This window comes from Gopherus flavomarginatus, chromosome 21 (assembly GCF_025201925.1).
Source record: "Gopherus flavomarginatus isolate rGopFla2 chromosome 21, rGopFla2.mat.asm, whole genome shotgun sequence".
In the NCBI taxonomy this organism is placed as follows: Eukaryota; Metazoa; Chordata; order Testudines; family Testudinidae; genus Gopherus; species Gopherus flavomarginatus.
Genome location: NC_066637.1, coordinates 21,772,323 through 21,788,341, shown reverse-complemented (window position 1 = coordinate 21,788,341; position 16,019 = coordinate 21,772,323). Strand labels below are relative to the sequence as shown.

General features: G+C 47.7%; 1 protein-coding gene across 1 annotated transcript in view; it reads left to right on the top strand.

Annotated features, from left to right (window-relative positions):
• Positions 1-682: 682 nt before the first annotated feature.
• Positions 683-16,019, top strand: part of LDLRAD2 (low density lipoprotein receptor class A domain containing 2) — a 39,674-nt gene continuing 24,337 nt past the window's right edge. Inside the window, exon 1 of the mRNA XM_050931255.1 lies at positions 683-789. Within this exon, the coding sequence (XP_050787212.1) occupies positions 702-789 (88 nt within the window). The 5' untranslated portion in view covers positions 683-701. The remainder of the gene's footprint in view (positions 790-16,019) is intronic.

The following is a 16,019-nucleotide window of genomic DNA, read 5'->3' as shown; positions in this document are numbered from 1 at the left end:
TTCAGGGACTAAACTCACAACCCTGGGTTTAGCAGGCCAATGCTCAAACCACTGAGCTATCCCTCCCCCGCAGCTTTGATGGGAGTGCTCAAGTGCTCAAGCAACTAATGGAATCAGGGCCTGAGTAGTCTCCATCAGTTCTAAATCAGTCCCGAGCCCATCGTTTTCAGCCTGGATCTCCCAATACCGGTCTTGTTAGTGCCATGGCACGTCATGCCCAGCAGCTGTGCCCTCATCCTCACTGGCTAGATATTGTCCATCTTGGTTTGCTGTCACCATATGATACCTTTTAGTCTTGTAATGGATTGGAGGATCCTGGGGCAGCATGTTTTATTGTTCCCTTTGGCTCTTCTAATGCTCCATCAAATTCCCATAGTTGCCATGGCTACGCACCAACACAAATCCTGACCGTGAAGAGCAGACTGAAGCAAGGACAAAAGTAAAGCTCTAGGGGTCATTGTGCCCAGACAAGAAAGAGAAAAGTCCTTTGCCTTTTAATCAACAGCCAGGGCTGCTGCCTTTCACAATGAGCAGATCAGCTGCTCCCCTTTCTTCCCATGTCACAGCAACCTCCAGCTTGATTTGTTCACTGAAAGCTAGGAGGTCACCACACTCCTCAGTCGACCAGCTGCTGCTGGCCTGGCTGGTACTTCCTCATGTCTCGCTGTAGCTTGGGATTTGGGGCTCCTGAAAAAGGAAACATGAAGATGGGGGGACACTTGCATATGCTATCAAAGTGGCTGGTTCTGCTGAACTTCATGGCATTGGAGGTCTCATCCATAGAAACAGGTATGATGATTTTTCCAGACTGCTTATTTGCTCCCCAGCTGGGCTGATCCAGAACTCAAGCTCTCTCTTTGATTTACTAGTAGAAACCTGACTTTACACCTGAATCTAAAGTGCATATCTGACATGCACTGTAGCCACACTCCTTCCGATCTTTGCATAGGTGAGAGCTAAACGGTTTCACTAGGATGGGGAGAGATATGTGCATGGCCTATACAGAAGCTGCTATTTTTCCTGGTTTAAAAGGCAGCTGCAAAATACTGATAATACTGAATGATTCATATGGTCTGAGGGGAGACAAGCACCTATGGCTAGCAGGTGACCATCAGTAGTTTCCCAAATCATGATTGGCTGTGCCCCAGTGTGTATTTGCCTATGTGACCTCAGTGCTAGGTGCGACCTTTCTAAGCATGGAAGACATTCGGCATACTTCAAGGGCCCTGATGTTGTGCTGAACTGTGCAATGACGTTGGCATTCACATACAGCTACTTGACAGACTGTTTGAAATGAATATATTTCCCAGGGTGTTGAGGCCAAACTCTCATTCACCGTGCAAGAAGAATCACTGTTACCATCATTCCTGTTTCAGTTCTGCAGGTGCAAATCAGGAGTGAGTTCCACCAGTGTGAAACTGGTGGAAATTAGAGGAAAATCAGGCTCAATGAGTCCAACAAGGCAGTATGAGTCCTACATGGCATCTTCTGTCCAGGGAAACATGATTTAGTAGGTAGAACCTATTAACTTGCCTTGGAACAAAATTCTCCCCTATTTTCTGCGACATGGGTAAGAGAGCCACAGTGTGGACTGGAGAGCAGCATTTTGACCTTAGTCCTGTGGCTGAATGCAGCCCTCTCTCACCCTTGTGCAACCCCAGTAAGCTGAACAAGGAGCTTCTACGGGTGTGACCAAGTGCTGCATTTGGCTCTCTGTCACATCCAGATCTGGTTAGCCAAGACAGTGACAGTGCTTTAGCAGCACCATAGACGGAAAGCTATCTATTGTCCATTGTGAAGCTGTAGTGCTAGAATTATCAATACGTGTCTTACCATAGAGAATGAACGCATTCATTGCATGTAATTCACCAGCCCAGGAATCCTACTGGCCTAAGCAAATGTTAGTTTGGAAGGGATGGCTCCCCATCACGAGGTGGAAACATTAGGAGGGTGTTTCTAGAGTGGCGTCCAGGAGTTAAACCCCTTGGGGTAGGAGCAGTAAGTGCTTTCTTGTGTCGGATTTAGTACTTTAATCCCATGAGGAAAAGCGGGGAAGTGTTTGGAGGTGATGGAGGAAATTCCCTGAAACTGAGAGGAAATGGGTTGTGAGGGACGTTCACTTTGCAGGGTTGTCTCCTACCTTCCCTTCCCCTGGGAACTGGAATGAACTGGGGTCAACAGACAGAAAGAGACATGTTCCTCAAGGAAGCGTCTGAGAGGGGCACAGGCTACACTGCGAGGAGAGGACGTAGGTGGGTGCATATGTGCTGGAACTGCCGCACCTCCTGGCTTGAAGTGGTTTCTATCATATCCAGGTTTTACAGTTGGGTTCAATGGCTCTCAGCACCCCCACTACACACCTTGTTCCAGCACGGCTGGGTAGGCGGGTGGACAAGGGCACACGGACCCCAGGAGAGTGTGGAGTGCCCTTGTCACCACGTGCTATCCTCTGGGTCACTGCATGTTGGCTGCCCCACACCAGGCACCAGAGCACAGCACAGAATGTTTCACCCATTCCAGGTTTTCACTGCTGTAATGGACTTGCTGTAAAAAATAGAGGGGGAATCCTGGCCCCATAGCAAGTTTTGCCATTGATGTCAGTGGGGCCAGGATTCACCCAGACATGGATATGAACTGGCACCTCCAATCCAGTCCCTCCTGTGTTTCAGGTGGGGTTGGATTTCTCTAGTTCGAATTCCCACTCAGCTGAAATCTTATAAGAACAGCTGGTCTTGTGTGAGCTGCATCACTCAAGATAGCTCATAGAATATCAGGGTTGGAAGGGACCTCAGGAGGTATCTAGTCCAACCCCCTGCTCAAAGCAGGACCAATTCCCAACTAAATCATCCCAGCCAGGGCTTTGTCAAGCCGAGCCTTAAAACCTCTAAGGAAAGAGATTCCACAACTTCCTAGGTAACGCCAGAGCTAAAAACCTGATCTGCTTCTCTGTACCCAGAATCATCTGGACAATCTAACCAGCCCCCCTTCACTGCTGGGGAATCACTGCTGAAGGCTTTGAAGGAGCCAAGCCCTCATCCCTCTGCAAAGTAAGCTCCACTGTACAACTTCAAAGGGTATTTCAACAGCAGGCTGCAGGGCTTATTTCTCCAAAGGAGCTGTCTCGGCCAATGATTTGAGATGTAATTGGATTGAAATCACCTGCATAGCAAACGAGATGTTTTGGTATCAAGGAGACAGGCCCTTTGGCATTGACAAGCAAGAGAGCTAGAATATGCTGGCTCCATAAAGTGCCGCCCCAGTGCTTCCCAGACATACATTTTTCACTGTGTGGGCTCCCAGAGGCACAGAGCAGCATTGTTCAGGTCTCTGTGTGTAACTGCAATGCCACGGCTGGGGACGTGAGCTGATTCTGTGTGTGCTTGGCCCCAGTGGACTGCTCCCTTGTGAGTTCAGGGTAACAGTGAGAAGGGCCATTAAACAAGCTCCTGGTAATTTGATGTGTGTGGGTTGAGGGAGTCTTGGAGTACGCTACAGGAGCAAACCTTTTTCTGCTCATCAGCACCAGTGGTGCGAGTTGATGGCTGATCCATCCCATGGTACAGCAGGGGGCTATTAGAAGGTGGGAAATTTTCTGACCTTCTCCAGGGCCCAGTCTTTCTCCCTGAGGTGGGAGAGACTTTGAAAACTGGGATTCTGCTCCCAACAATTTGCCATGATCTCTGAGACCCTTCTAGCAGAAGTAACGGTGCCCAGGAAGGCCACCTTCCAGGCTAGGTAGAGCAGAGAACATGTTGAAAGCGGTTCAAATGGGGATCCTCTGGAGTTGTTTTCCTTGGCACCAGGGATGACTTTCGGTGCCAGGAGTTCTGGGACATAGAAGCAGAGTCCTTCCTCAGCACTGGAGAAGCAGAACAATGCCACGCCTCCCTTAGAGACGCTGGGGTGCTTGGTGCCAGGTCAGCGTGACTTGGCTCTGAGGGAGGACAAAGCGCTGCCTCCATAAGGAGGAACTTCAGTCTGGTGTCCCTGTCCTTCTTAGTTTGGGGCCTGAAGCCCTTGCAAATCCTGCAGCACTGCTGCACATGGGCCTCCCTCAGACACTTGAGGCAGCTGGAATGTGGGTTACTAACTGGCATTGGCTTATGGCACAACGCACATCTCAAACCCCAGGGACTGAGGCATGCCCTTGCACCAGGAATGGGCTAACCCCGCTGTGACCTGAGGTGCCTAGGGCAGCTCACACTGAAAATGCCAAGGTCAGGACAGGCTGCAAGAGGAGAGCAGATTCCCCCAGAACTGAAGGTTAACACTGTAGTTAGATTCACCAACCAGGCACAAACTAAAAAAAAAAAAAAAATTGGAGATATCTCCTAGAACTGAAAAGGACCTTGAGTCCAGCCCTCTGCCTTCACTAGCAGGACCAAGTACTGATTTTTTCCCAGATCCCTAATTGACCCCTCAAGGGCTGAACTCACACCCCCAGGTTTAGCAAGCCAATGCTCAAACCACTGAGCTATCCCTCCCTCCACTGTGTTCCTGATTCCTCACATTCATTATCAAGAAGCTAAAAAATAGAAATCACAGAACCCCCTTTATTGCCTTCCAGTTCTCTGGCTCCCAATCAACAAATAGATCCAGTAAGGTGAGGAGTTATTTAAAAAATTCTGCTCACTATGTAAAATGTTCTTCTGACCCCCAAAGGGCCAGCCACATTACCAGGTCAATATTAGTTTGGATCTTACCCGAAATATCATGCTGCCAGTCAATCCTTTAGTAACTAAAACTAAAGGTTTATTAGAAAAGAAAAGAACAAGAAGAGAGTTGTTAAATGGTCAAAGCCATCAGATACATATAAAAGACTTCAGAGTCCATATATCAGGCTCTTCGCAGCATTGGTGAGTTTGCTAGCTTGAAAGACCCTCTGGAACACATCCACAGCTTGGATGGGTCTATCAGTCCTGTGTTCAGAGCTTCAGTTTGTAGAGAAGTTGCTCCAGAGGTAAGAAGCCAGACTGAAGACAAAATGGAGAAGGTGCAGCTGCCTTTTCTATCCTTTGCCATGTGGCTTGTACATCCTCTGTCCCAAACACAAGCTCACAGCACATGGGCCTGGAAAAACACTTGGAGTCTCCTGTCCACAGACATGTCCCTGTGTGTCCTGCTGACTCATAGTTGTAGCCCCTGGCTTCTCTCAAGGGGTTCATTGTACAGCTGATTGCTCTTAACAGGCCACCAAGAAGGCTGGATAGTGCTGATGCCAATCTGTCTGGGGGTCACCCAGAAACACAGCACAAGTTTGATATTCAAATAATACCACATATTTATAACTCACTCCGAGCACTTACCGGCAATGCTGGAGTCCTGAGGGGGCGTGGCCTCATCCAGAAGTGGCATGGCCTCAATTGGTAGAGGCGGGGCCTCTCAAGATTTAAAGGCCCTGGAGCACCGACTGTGGCTGGGAGTCCCAGGGCCTTTAAATCAACAGGGGCTCCCAGCTGCAGAGATGGCTGGGAGCCCCCGGGGCTCAGGGGCAAATTAAAGGGCCTGGGGCTCCAGCTGCCACGGAGCTCCGGGTCCTTTAAATCCCCCCCCACAACTCCGGCAGCAGGAGCTGCAGGCGGGATTTAAAGGGCCCGGAGCTCCCGCAGCTGTGGGGAACCCAGAGCCTTGCCAAGCTGGGGCCAGCATTTAAAGGGCCTGGAGCTCCTGCCACTGTGGGGAGCCCCAAGCCCTTTAAATCCCGGCCCCAGCCCAGCTGCCAGAGCTGCAGGCAGGATTCAAAGGGCTCTGGGCTACCCGCAGCCAAGGGAGCTCTGATCCCTTTAAATCCCGACCCCAGCTCAGCCACCGGAGCTGCGGGCGGGATTTAAAAGGGTCTGGGCTCCCTGCCGGGAGCCCATAGCCCTTTAAATCCCCACCATGGAAGCTAGTGCGATCTGGCAGGGTGTACTGGCTCTTGCTGGTACACCGTACTGGCTTACTTTCACCTCTGCTCACAATACAAAGATGATACAAACCTGATGATCATACTTAGCCAATTATAACTTTCCCACTAATACCTTACATGGCATATATTGTAAGATTCAATGCAATTTTGTAATATTGGTATCAATCATATTATAAATGGTCACCAATATGCCATACAGCATCACACCCATTAAGTGGGGTCAGCTGACTAACTAACAAACTTAAACACTACAAAAAGAATTACGTTCAGTAAATAAGAAAAGTTCACTAAGAAATACTTGTGGAAAAACTCAGAGACAACAGCAGTTCCAGTGACCATCACAGGCAGTAAGAAGTAACTGAGGAGGTGGCAAGATGGCAGAGCCCATTATACCAACACCATGAGGGCGCGACTCCTGGGGGCACCACAGCCAACCCAACAGATACCGCTGAGGGAAAAACTTTCCAGTGGTGGTGCTCCAGGCAAACACACATCGACATTGGAATGGACATGAGCAACACATCTTCAAGAAGAACTCAAGGATCTGAATGTGGAGGAGGCTTGGAATTTCTTAAAGTCCAAGTATCTGAAGCCCGCAGCCCAAGCAAGGAGGAAAAATTCCTAAGGAAAGTTTGCAGCCCAAACTGGATGAGCAAGCATCTCAAATAGGTGTGTCATAAACAGATAGTTAAGGGTTAATATCTCTTTTACCTGTAAAGGGTTAAGAAGCTCAGTACACCTGGCTGACACCTGACCAGAGGACCAATAGGGGGACAAGATACTTTCAAAGCTTGGTGGAGGGAAGTCTTTGTTTGTGCTTTTTGTTTGTTCGTTGTTCGCTCTTGGGACTAGAGGGACCAGACGTACATCCAGGCTCTCCAAATCTTTCTGAATCAGTCTTTCATGTTTCAAAATTGTAAGTAATAGCCAGGCAAGGCGGATTAGTCTTATGTTTGTTTTCTCAACTTGTGAATGTTTCTTTTTGCTGGAAGGATTTTTCCCTCTGTTTGCTGTAACTTTGAAGCTAAGGCTGGGGAGGGGGGGTCCCTCTGGCCTATATGAATCTGAGTACCCTGTAAAGCATTGTCCTTCCTGATTTTACAGAGATAATTTTTACCTTTTCTTTCTTTAATTAAAAGCTTTCTTTTTAAGAATCTGATTGATTTTCTTTGTTTTAAGATCCAAGGGGATTGGGTCTGAACTCACCAGGGATTGGCGGGGGGAAAGGAGGGGGGATGGTTAATTCCTCCTTGTTTTAAGATCCAAGGAGTTTAAATCTGTGTTCACCAGGGAATTGGTGAAGCCTCTCAAGGCAGCCCAGGGAGGGGAAAGTTGCGGGGGCGGGGGACAGGGAGTGTGCCAGACACTGAATTTCTGGCTGGCGGCAGCATACCAGATCTAAGCTAGTAATTAAGCTTAGAAGTGTTCATGCAGGTCCCCACCTTTGCACTCTAAAGTTCAAAGTGGGGAAAGAAACCTTGACAAGGTGATTAGGAGAAAGCCTGAAAGGAATGGAACATGGGATTGATCAGCAAGGAAACCTACCCCTTGGAGGTCAGAGAGTGTAGGGATAAAGTGAGAACTGCCAAAAGCTAAGCAGAGTTGGACCCTGCGATGGAAATTCAAACCAATAGTAAAAAGTTCTACAGTCATATCAATAACATGAAAACAAGGACAGAAGAAGTGGGACCACTAAGCACTGAGGATGGGGTGGAGATTAAAGATAATCTAGGCCTGGTCCAATGCCTAAACAAATATTTTGCCTCAGTTTATAATAAGGCTAATGCAGAGCTTGGGGGCAGTGGATGGATGGCTAATGGGAATAAGCATATGGAAGTAGAAATTACTCATCCAAGGGGGAAGTCAAATTCAAACAGTTTAATGGGACTAAATCGGGGGCCCAGATAATCCCCATCAAAGAACATTAACAAAACTGGCACATGAAATTGCAAGCCCAATAGCAAGGATTTTTAATAAATCCATAAACTTGGGGCTCATCTCTCTGGCTGGATGTGGTGGGGTGTGCATACCCAGCACTAGACAGGAAAGGCTCAATCCCACACTATGGGCAGACCCTGCTGGACAGGCTCCAACTGCTGTGCCAGTTTAAAGGAGAGCAGCCCAGCTCAGTCTGGGCTGACTGCCAAGAAGGAAGGACGCTTGGTGGAGGCTCCGGCCCAGAAGTCGTTACAGCCCTTGCCTGCGGGAGCTGGAGATCCCGAGACCCAAACTGGAGACCTGTTGCCTACACTTAACTGGCTGGAGTCAGAGTCTCAGGGAGTCACATGCGCTGAGGAGCCCGGAGACCCTGATGCCATCTGGACTGAGGTTTCAGAAAGCCTGGTAGGAAGTGACTCAGGGAGGTGGAGTGAGTGATATCTGCCACCTGTGTAAGGTCAGCATGTTGTGGATGGATTCCCCACTGACCCAGGGGCAGACCACTCTGCCACTGTTAGGGCCCTGGGTCAGGACCCGGTGGAGTTGGGTGGGCCTGGTCCCCCTACCCCAATGCTACCCCCCCTGTAGTGGTAGCCCCTGGATTTTGCCATTAGGCCGTGCTGCTCTGCACTCAAGGGCTGCTGTATTGACTGTAGTCATTAGACCACGCTGCCCTGCACTCAAGAGCCATTGGCTTGACTCCAGCCACTAGATCACACAGCCCTGAACTCAATGGCTGCTATATTGACTCTGGCAATTAGAACATGCAGCCCTATACTTGAGGGTCAATATATTGACTCCGGCCAGTAGGCCACATGGCCCTGTGCTTGTGGGCGGCCATATTGTCTTGGGCCCTTAGGCCACATAGCCCAAACCCAAGAGCTGCCGCTTTTACTCTGACCATTGGGCAACACTGTTGTGAGGCCCAGAACAGTCCAGTAGACTGTAACCATGGTGTCAGCACAACCACAACTCACTGGAGAAGTGCAAATTTAGTATCTATATTTAAGAGAAGGAAAAAAAGTGACCCGTTAGTTTGACCTCAGTTGTATGCAAAGTCTTGGAACAAAGTCTGAAAGAGGGAGTAGTTAAGGACATAGATGTAAATGGTAACTGAGATAAACTACAACATGGTTTTATGATAGGTAGATCATGCCAGACCAGCCTGACCTCTTTCTTTGAGACGATAACTGATTTTGTAGACAAAGAAAAACATCTGATATAGTTCCACATGGGAAATTACTAGTGAAATTGAAGAAGGTGAGGTGGTTTGTTATTGCAGGGCTGCTGCTGCTGAGTTCCAGGCTGTGCATGCTCCTTCGTTATCACAGAGCTGGTCTCTAAGGATAGAACAAGAAGCAATGGGCTTAAACTGCAGCAAGGGAGGTTTAGGTTGGACATTAGGAAAAAGTTCCTAACTGTCAGAGTGGTTAAACACTGGAATAAATTGCCTAGGGAGGTTGTGGAATCTCCATCTCTGGAGATATTTAAGAGTAAGTTAGATAAATGTCAGGGATGGTCTAGACAGTATTTGGTCCTGCCATGAGGGCAGGGGACTGGACTCAGTGACCTCCTGAGGTCCCTTCCAGCCCTAGAGTCTATGAATCTATGAGCACTGGAAGGCGCGTGCTGATCTGGTGTTGTAGGGTTGATCATATATGAACAAGTTAAAAATATTTTTAAATGGTGAAAAATAATCCCTCAGCAGCATGTGGCGCAGAGCCTGCCTGCTCCTGGGGAGCAGAGTTTGACTGACGCTGGGATGGAATTGAAGTCAGTCCCCTTTGGAAATAACTGGCAAAGCTCTACTGCTTTTACTCAGAAAGGAAAGTGACATCATTGGTATTTTTTTAATTTGCTTGCTGGGAAAACATGACCGGAGGAGTGAGGCCCTCTGCAGAGTCGGGGAACAATGTAAATACACAAGTTGTGTGTGCACTCAGATTCCAGCCTTGTGGGCCTCCTAGGAGCTCCTGTATTAAATGCCTGTGAGCTTTCTAGGTCTCCATGGGGAGGGGCAGAGGGGGAGGAGGGTCAAAGGCTTGCAGACATGCACTATGGGAGAGAGGTTGCTCAGAACCAGACGGACTTAACTCATTGTGGGCAAGTGAAGCCAGATCTCCAGCAAAGGTCATGAGCGAGATGCAGAAGTCACTGGGTGAGGTTCTTTGAAAAATCCATGGCTGTGTGAAGTGGCAGGGGAGGGATCACTAAAGCTACTCTAATTCAAGCCATTGAGATACCCCTTATCATATTCTTCTGAACCAGATGTGGGCTGGGCCCAGAGCATGCTTATACCCCAGCTGTGTTCATCGTTAGAGGCTTTAACGCTCCACCAGGTACTGCTAAGGTTAGCTTAAATAAAGTGTGTCACACACAGTGCCAGCTAGTGGCTGAATAATGTGATACAGTTTAGCGTCCGAACACATCTCCCCCTTTAAGTTCTACATTCCTACCAGCTACAGTATTCACACTGCCGCGCTGTCTTTGATGTTCAGCACGGATCAGTCTGTTCAGCGTCTCTGAATTGTACTGATTTCTAATTACACAACTGGAATGCATAACGACTTGGTCATCTGGCTGTCCATTAGCTGCAATGACTGGCTATGCTGGAATCCTTGAGTCCTCATGTCATAACCTTAGTCCCAGATTTGGACCTTAGCGTCCAAAATATGGGGGTTAGCATGAAAACCCTCAAGCTTAGTTACCAGCTTGGACCTGGTACCTGCTGCCACCACCCAAAAAATTAGAGTGTTTTGGGGCACTCTGGTCCCCCTGAAAAACCTTCCCTGGGACCCCAAGACCCAAATCCCTTGAGTCTCACAACAAAGGGAAATAATCCTTTTTCCCTTCCCCCCTCCAGGTGCTCCTGAAGAGATACACAGACACAAGCTCTGTGAAACTACACAGAGGGACTCCCCCTCTCTGTTTCCAATCCTGGAAACAAATAGTACTTTTCTATTCCCCCAGAGGGAATGCAAAATCAGGCTAGCAAATCCAACACACAGATCTCCCCGATTTCTTCCTCCCACCAATTCCCTGGTGAGTACAGACTGAATTTCCCTGAAGTAAAGAAAAACTCCAACAGGTCTTAAAAGGGTCTTGGGGTCCCCAGGGAAGGTTTTTCAGAGGGACCAGAGTGCCCCAAAACACTCTAATTTTTTGGGTGGTGGCAGCAAGTACCAGGTCCAAGCTGGTAACTAAGCTTGGAGGTTTTCATGCTAACCCCCATATTTTGGACGCTAAGGTCCAAATCTGGGACTAAGGTTATGATACCTCGTCTACTTGTTCTGCATCTACCAGCTGTTGAGTTTGCCGTGTTGATTGTTCTGTGAGGAACAAACTGTAGATGTTGATGATTTATGTTGAACTCTATATTGTCAGCTCCATCACTTATGATCTGGGTGCTCAATTATTTTTCTTCATGACAGCTGGAGTTGTCCATTCTTTTTCTGCATCCAATTTGATATTAACATGGTCACCACATTCTAGACCTGGCTGTTTTCTGAGTGATATCTGTTGTAAAAATGTTCATTAGCTCTTTTATCCTATTTGGCTCCTCTCTTCATGTCTGGCCACTTTGGAGCGAGATTCTTTTCCAAAGTTGGAACAGTAGCTCGGAGTTGTCGTCCCCTCAGGACTAGATCCAGTAGCCGCTCTTGGCATTGATCTGTAACTCAGAGGAGCAAGGATTGGCTCTCACTGCTGTCTGTATATCTCTTTCAGCCTCTCCATTTGCTTGTGGGTACTCTGGGCAGCTAGGAATATGATCAAAATCGTATTTCATTTGGAATGACAAATTCTGCTGCTGTGAATTATGGTCCATTGTCCATCACTAGTTGTTCTGGAATCCCAAAGTGATCAAAAGTGCACTTCAGGTTCTCCATGACATTGTTATGTCTTTCAAGTACATTGTTTCGTATTCCTGGAAAAACAGTCTACAATGACCAGATAGTGATGTCCTCTGAATGTGCATAAGTCTGCAGCTAGTCTCTTTTCTGACATTGGTCTATATGCGCCTTTACGTCATTTTCTAGTTCAGGGGAGTTGAGAACAATGCTGGGCTTCTGACAGAGTGTCTGCTACCACCAGATTTTTTCCTGGAATGTATTGTGATAAATTTCCTCCTCTACCTTGGTGGGTCCTGCACTTATTGGCGGATTTTGCTAGCCTCAGAGATCTTCCTGTGTTGGATCAGGAGTTGGGAGGTTTTGGGGGGAACTCGGGCCCGCCTTCTACCCGGGTTCCAGCCCAGGGCCCTCTGGACTGCAGCTGTCTAGAGTGCCCTCTGGAACAGCTACACGACAGCTACAATTCCCTGGGCTACTTCCCCATGGTTTCCTCCCAACCCCTTCTTTGTCCTCACCACAGGACCTTCCTCCTGGTGTTTTTTAACGCTTGTGTTCCTCAATCCTCCAGCACCATGTCCTCTCATTGCCAGCTCCTTACACACACCTAACTGGAGTGAGAGCCTTTTTATACCAGGGATCTTGATTAGCCTTAATTAATTCTAGTAACTTCCCAATTGGCTGCAGGTGTCCTAATTAGCCTGCCTGCCTTAATTAGTTCTAGAAGGTTTCTGAGTGTTCTGGAATAGTCCCTGTTATCTTACCCAGGGAAAAGGGACCTGCTTAACCTGGAGCTAATGTACCTACCTTTGACCACTCTCTTGTAGCCATCTGGCCTGACCCTGTCACATATCTCCCACCCCACCCCCATGCTCAACACCACAGGTTTGGGCAACTTGGGACATCAGGTAGTGTACTCATGATAAGACGTCTGCGTTGCCATGGTGGCTTCCGGCCTGGTGTCGTATGGTGAAATGGAAAGGTTGTAAAGACAGGAACCATCTGGTCACCCTTGCATTCTTCTCTTTATTTTGTTGCATCCAAAATAAAGTGCATGATCGGTCACAAGGGTAAACCGTCGTGCCAGCAGGTAATAACGAAGCGTTTCCATGGCCCATTTCACAGCAAGGCACTCTCTCTCAACCACTACATACATCTGTCAAGTATCAGAGGGGTAGCTGTGTTTGCTGCTTTTACAGATCCAGACTAAGAATCCTGTGGCACCTTATAGACTAACAGACGTTTTGGAGCATGAGCTTTCGTGGGTGAATACCCACTTTGTCAGATGCATGCATCTGATGAAGTGAGTATTCACCCACGAAAGCTCATGCTCCAAAACGTCTGTTAGTCTATAAGGTGCCACAGGATTCTTTGCTGCTTTTACATACATCTGCTCCCTTAGAAGGAGTGTCCTGCTGAGGTAGAGGATTGGGTGTTCTTCATCTCCAACCATCTCATAGACTCATAGACTCTAGGACTGGAAGGGACCTCGAGAGGTCATCGAGTCCAGTCCCCTGCCCTCATGGCAGGACCAAATACTGTCTAGACCATCCCTAATAGACATTTATCTAACCTACTCTTAAATATCTCCAGAGATGGAGATTCCACAACTTCCCTAGGCAATCTATTCCAGTGTTTAACTACCCTGACAGTTAGGAACTTTTTCCTAATGTTCAACCTAAATCTCCCTTGCTGCAGTTTAAGCCCATTGCTTCTTGTTCTATCATTGGAGGCTAAGGTGAACAAGTTTTCTCCCTCCTCCTGATGACACCCTTTTAGATACCTGAAAACTGCTATCATGTCCCCTCTCAGTCTTCTCTTTTCCAAACTAAACAAACCCAATTGTTTCAGCCTTCCTTCATAGGTCATGTTCTCAAGACCTTTAATCATTCTCATTGCTCTTCTCTGGACCCTCTCCAATTTCTCCACATCTATCTTGAAATGCGGTGCCCAGAACTGGACACAATACTCCAGTTGAGGCCTAACCAGCGCAGAGTAAAGCGGAAGAATGACTTCTCGTGTCTTGTTAACAACACACCTGTTAATGCATCCCAGAATCACATTTGCTTTTTTTGCAACAGTATCACACTGTTGACTCATATTAAGCTTGTGGTCCACTATGACCCCTAGATCTCTTTCTGCCATACTCCTTCCTAGACAGTCTCTTCCCATTCTGTATGTGTGAAACTGATTGTTCCTTCCTAAGTGGAGCACTTTGCATTTATCTTTATTGAACTTCATCCTGTTTACCTCAGATCATTTCTCCAATTTGTCCAGATCATTTTGAATTTTGACCCTGTCCTCCAAAGCAGTTGCAATCCCTCCCAGTTTGGTATCGTCTGCAAACTTAATAAGCGTACTTTCTATGCCAACATCTAAATCGTTGATGAAGATATTGAACAGAGCAGGTCCCAAAACAGACCCCTGTGGAACCCCACTTGTTATACCTTTCCAGCAGGATTGGGAGCCATTAATAACTACTCTCTGAGTACGGTTATCCAGCCAGCTGTCTGCGATAGGACAGCTCCCAATTCTACTTCAGATGCATCTGTTTGCAAAATGAACTCTTTGTTGAAGTCTGGGGCTACAAGCACGGGGTTACTGCAGAGGGCTGTTCGGAGATCCGTGAATGCGTTCTCTGCAGCATCAGTCCACTTCACTATCTGCACCTCGGGCTTTCATCAGGTCTGTCAGGGGACTTGCTCTGGTAGCAAAATGGGGAATAAATCACCAGTAGTACTATACCACCCCCAGGAATGCCCAGACTTGCTTTTTCCAATTTGGCTGGGGCCAGTTTGTTCAGTTGGGGCTTGACCATGTCTCTTCCTACAATGTAGCCAAGGTATTTAGCCTCAGCTAGCAGCATAGCACATTTGGCTGGATTGGCTGTAAGGCCAGCCCGTCTTAGCATGTCCAGAACCACTTCCACCTTTTCCCAGTGGGTCTCCCAGCCGGGGGTATGGATAATTACATCATCCAGGTATGCAGTTGCATAACTGGTATGGGGCCATAGAAGCTTGTCCATGAGACGCTGGAAGGTGGCAGGTGCCCCATGCAGTCCAAAAGGAAGAACAGTATATTGAAACAGACCCTCTAGGGTAGAGAATGCAGTCTTTTCTTTTATCAGAGAGGTAGCCATGTTAGTCTGGATGTGTAAAAGCAGCAAATAATCCTGTGGCACCTTATAGACTAACAGATGTTTTGGAGCATGAACTTTTGTGGGTGAATACCCACTTCGTCATGCATCTGATGAAGTGGGTATTCACCCATGAAAGCTCATGCTCCAAAATGTCTGTTAGTCTATAAGGTGCCACAGGATTCTTTGCGTTTTTCTTGTGCATCTTTGGCAAGGGGAATCTGCCAGTATCCCTTTGTTAAATCAAGGATGGTCAAAAATTGGGCATTGCCCAGGCGATCAACTAACTCATTGATGCAGGGTATGGGATATGCATCAAATTTGGATCTTGTTCAGCCAGCGGAAGTCATTACAAAATCTAGTGGTGCCATCGGGTTTGGGCAGCAACACAATCGGGCTGTGCGATTCTTCAATGACTCTTAGTTCCAACATCCTTTTTACCTCTGCCTTGATCTCCTCCCTTTTTTGTTGCTGGGACCCAGTAAGGCCTTAAAGTTACTTTTGCCCCAGGGTCTGTGATAATGTGGTGATATGCTTCGGTGGTCCGGCGTGGTTTGGTTGAAAAATACGCCCTGGTACCTGTTGATCATCTCAGTTACCTCCTTCTTTTAGTTCGGTGTCAGATCAGGGGATATCCTGATCTGCTCATGTAGGTTCTCCACCTGGATTGGGGCCTCTCAGGCCACCACACATGCCTCTCGCTGGTTCCAAGGTTTCAGGAGGTTAATGTGATAAATTTGTTCTTGTTTCCAGTGTCCTGGCTGCTGCACCTTGTAGGTTACTTCCCCCACAGGTTCAGCCACCTCATAGGGCCCCTGCCATTGGGCCAGAAGCTTGCTTTCTGCAGTGGGTACCAACACCATCACCTGATCCCCTGGTTGGAACTGTCAGACTTTTGTCTGGCAATTGTAGTGGGTTTGCTGGGCCTCCTGCACCTTTTCCAAATGTTCCTGTACAATAGGGGTCACCTGGGCAATCCGGTCTCGCATCTTCAATACATGTTCAATTATACTTCTCCCCTCACTGGGTTCCTCTTCCCAGATCTCTTTGGTGATATCTAGTATGCCACGGGGATGGCGCCCATATAATAATTCAAAGGGTGAAAACTCAGTTGAGGTACCTCCTAGATGGCGAACATAAGGTAAGGTAATAGGGTGTCCCAATCCTTCCCATCCTGACTTACCACCTT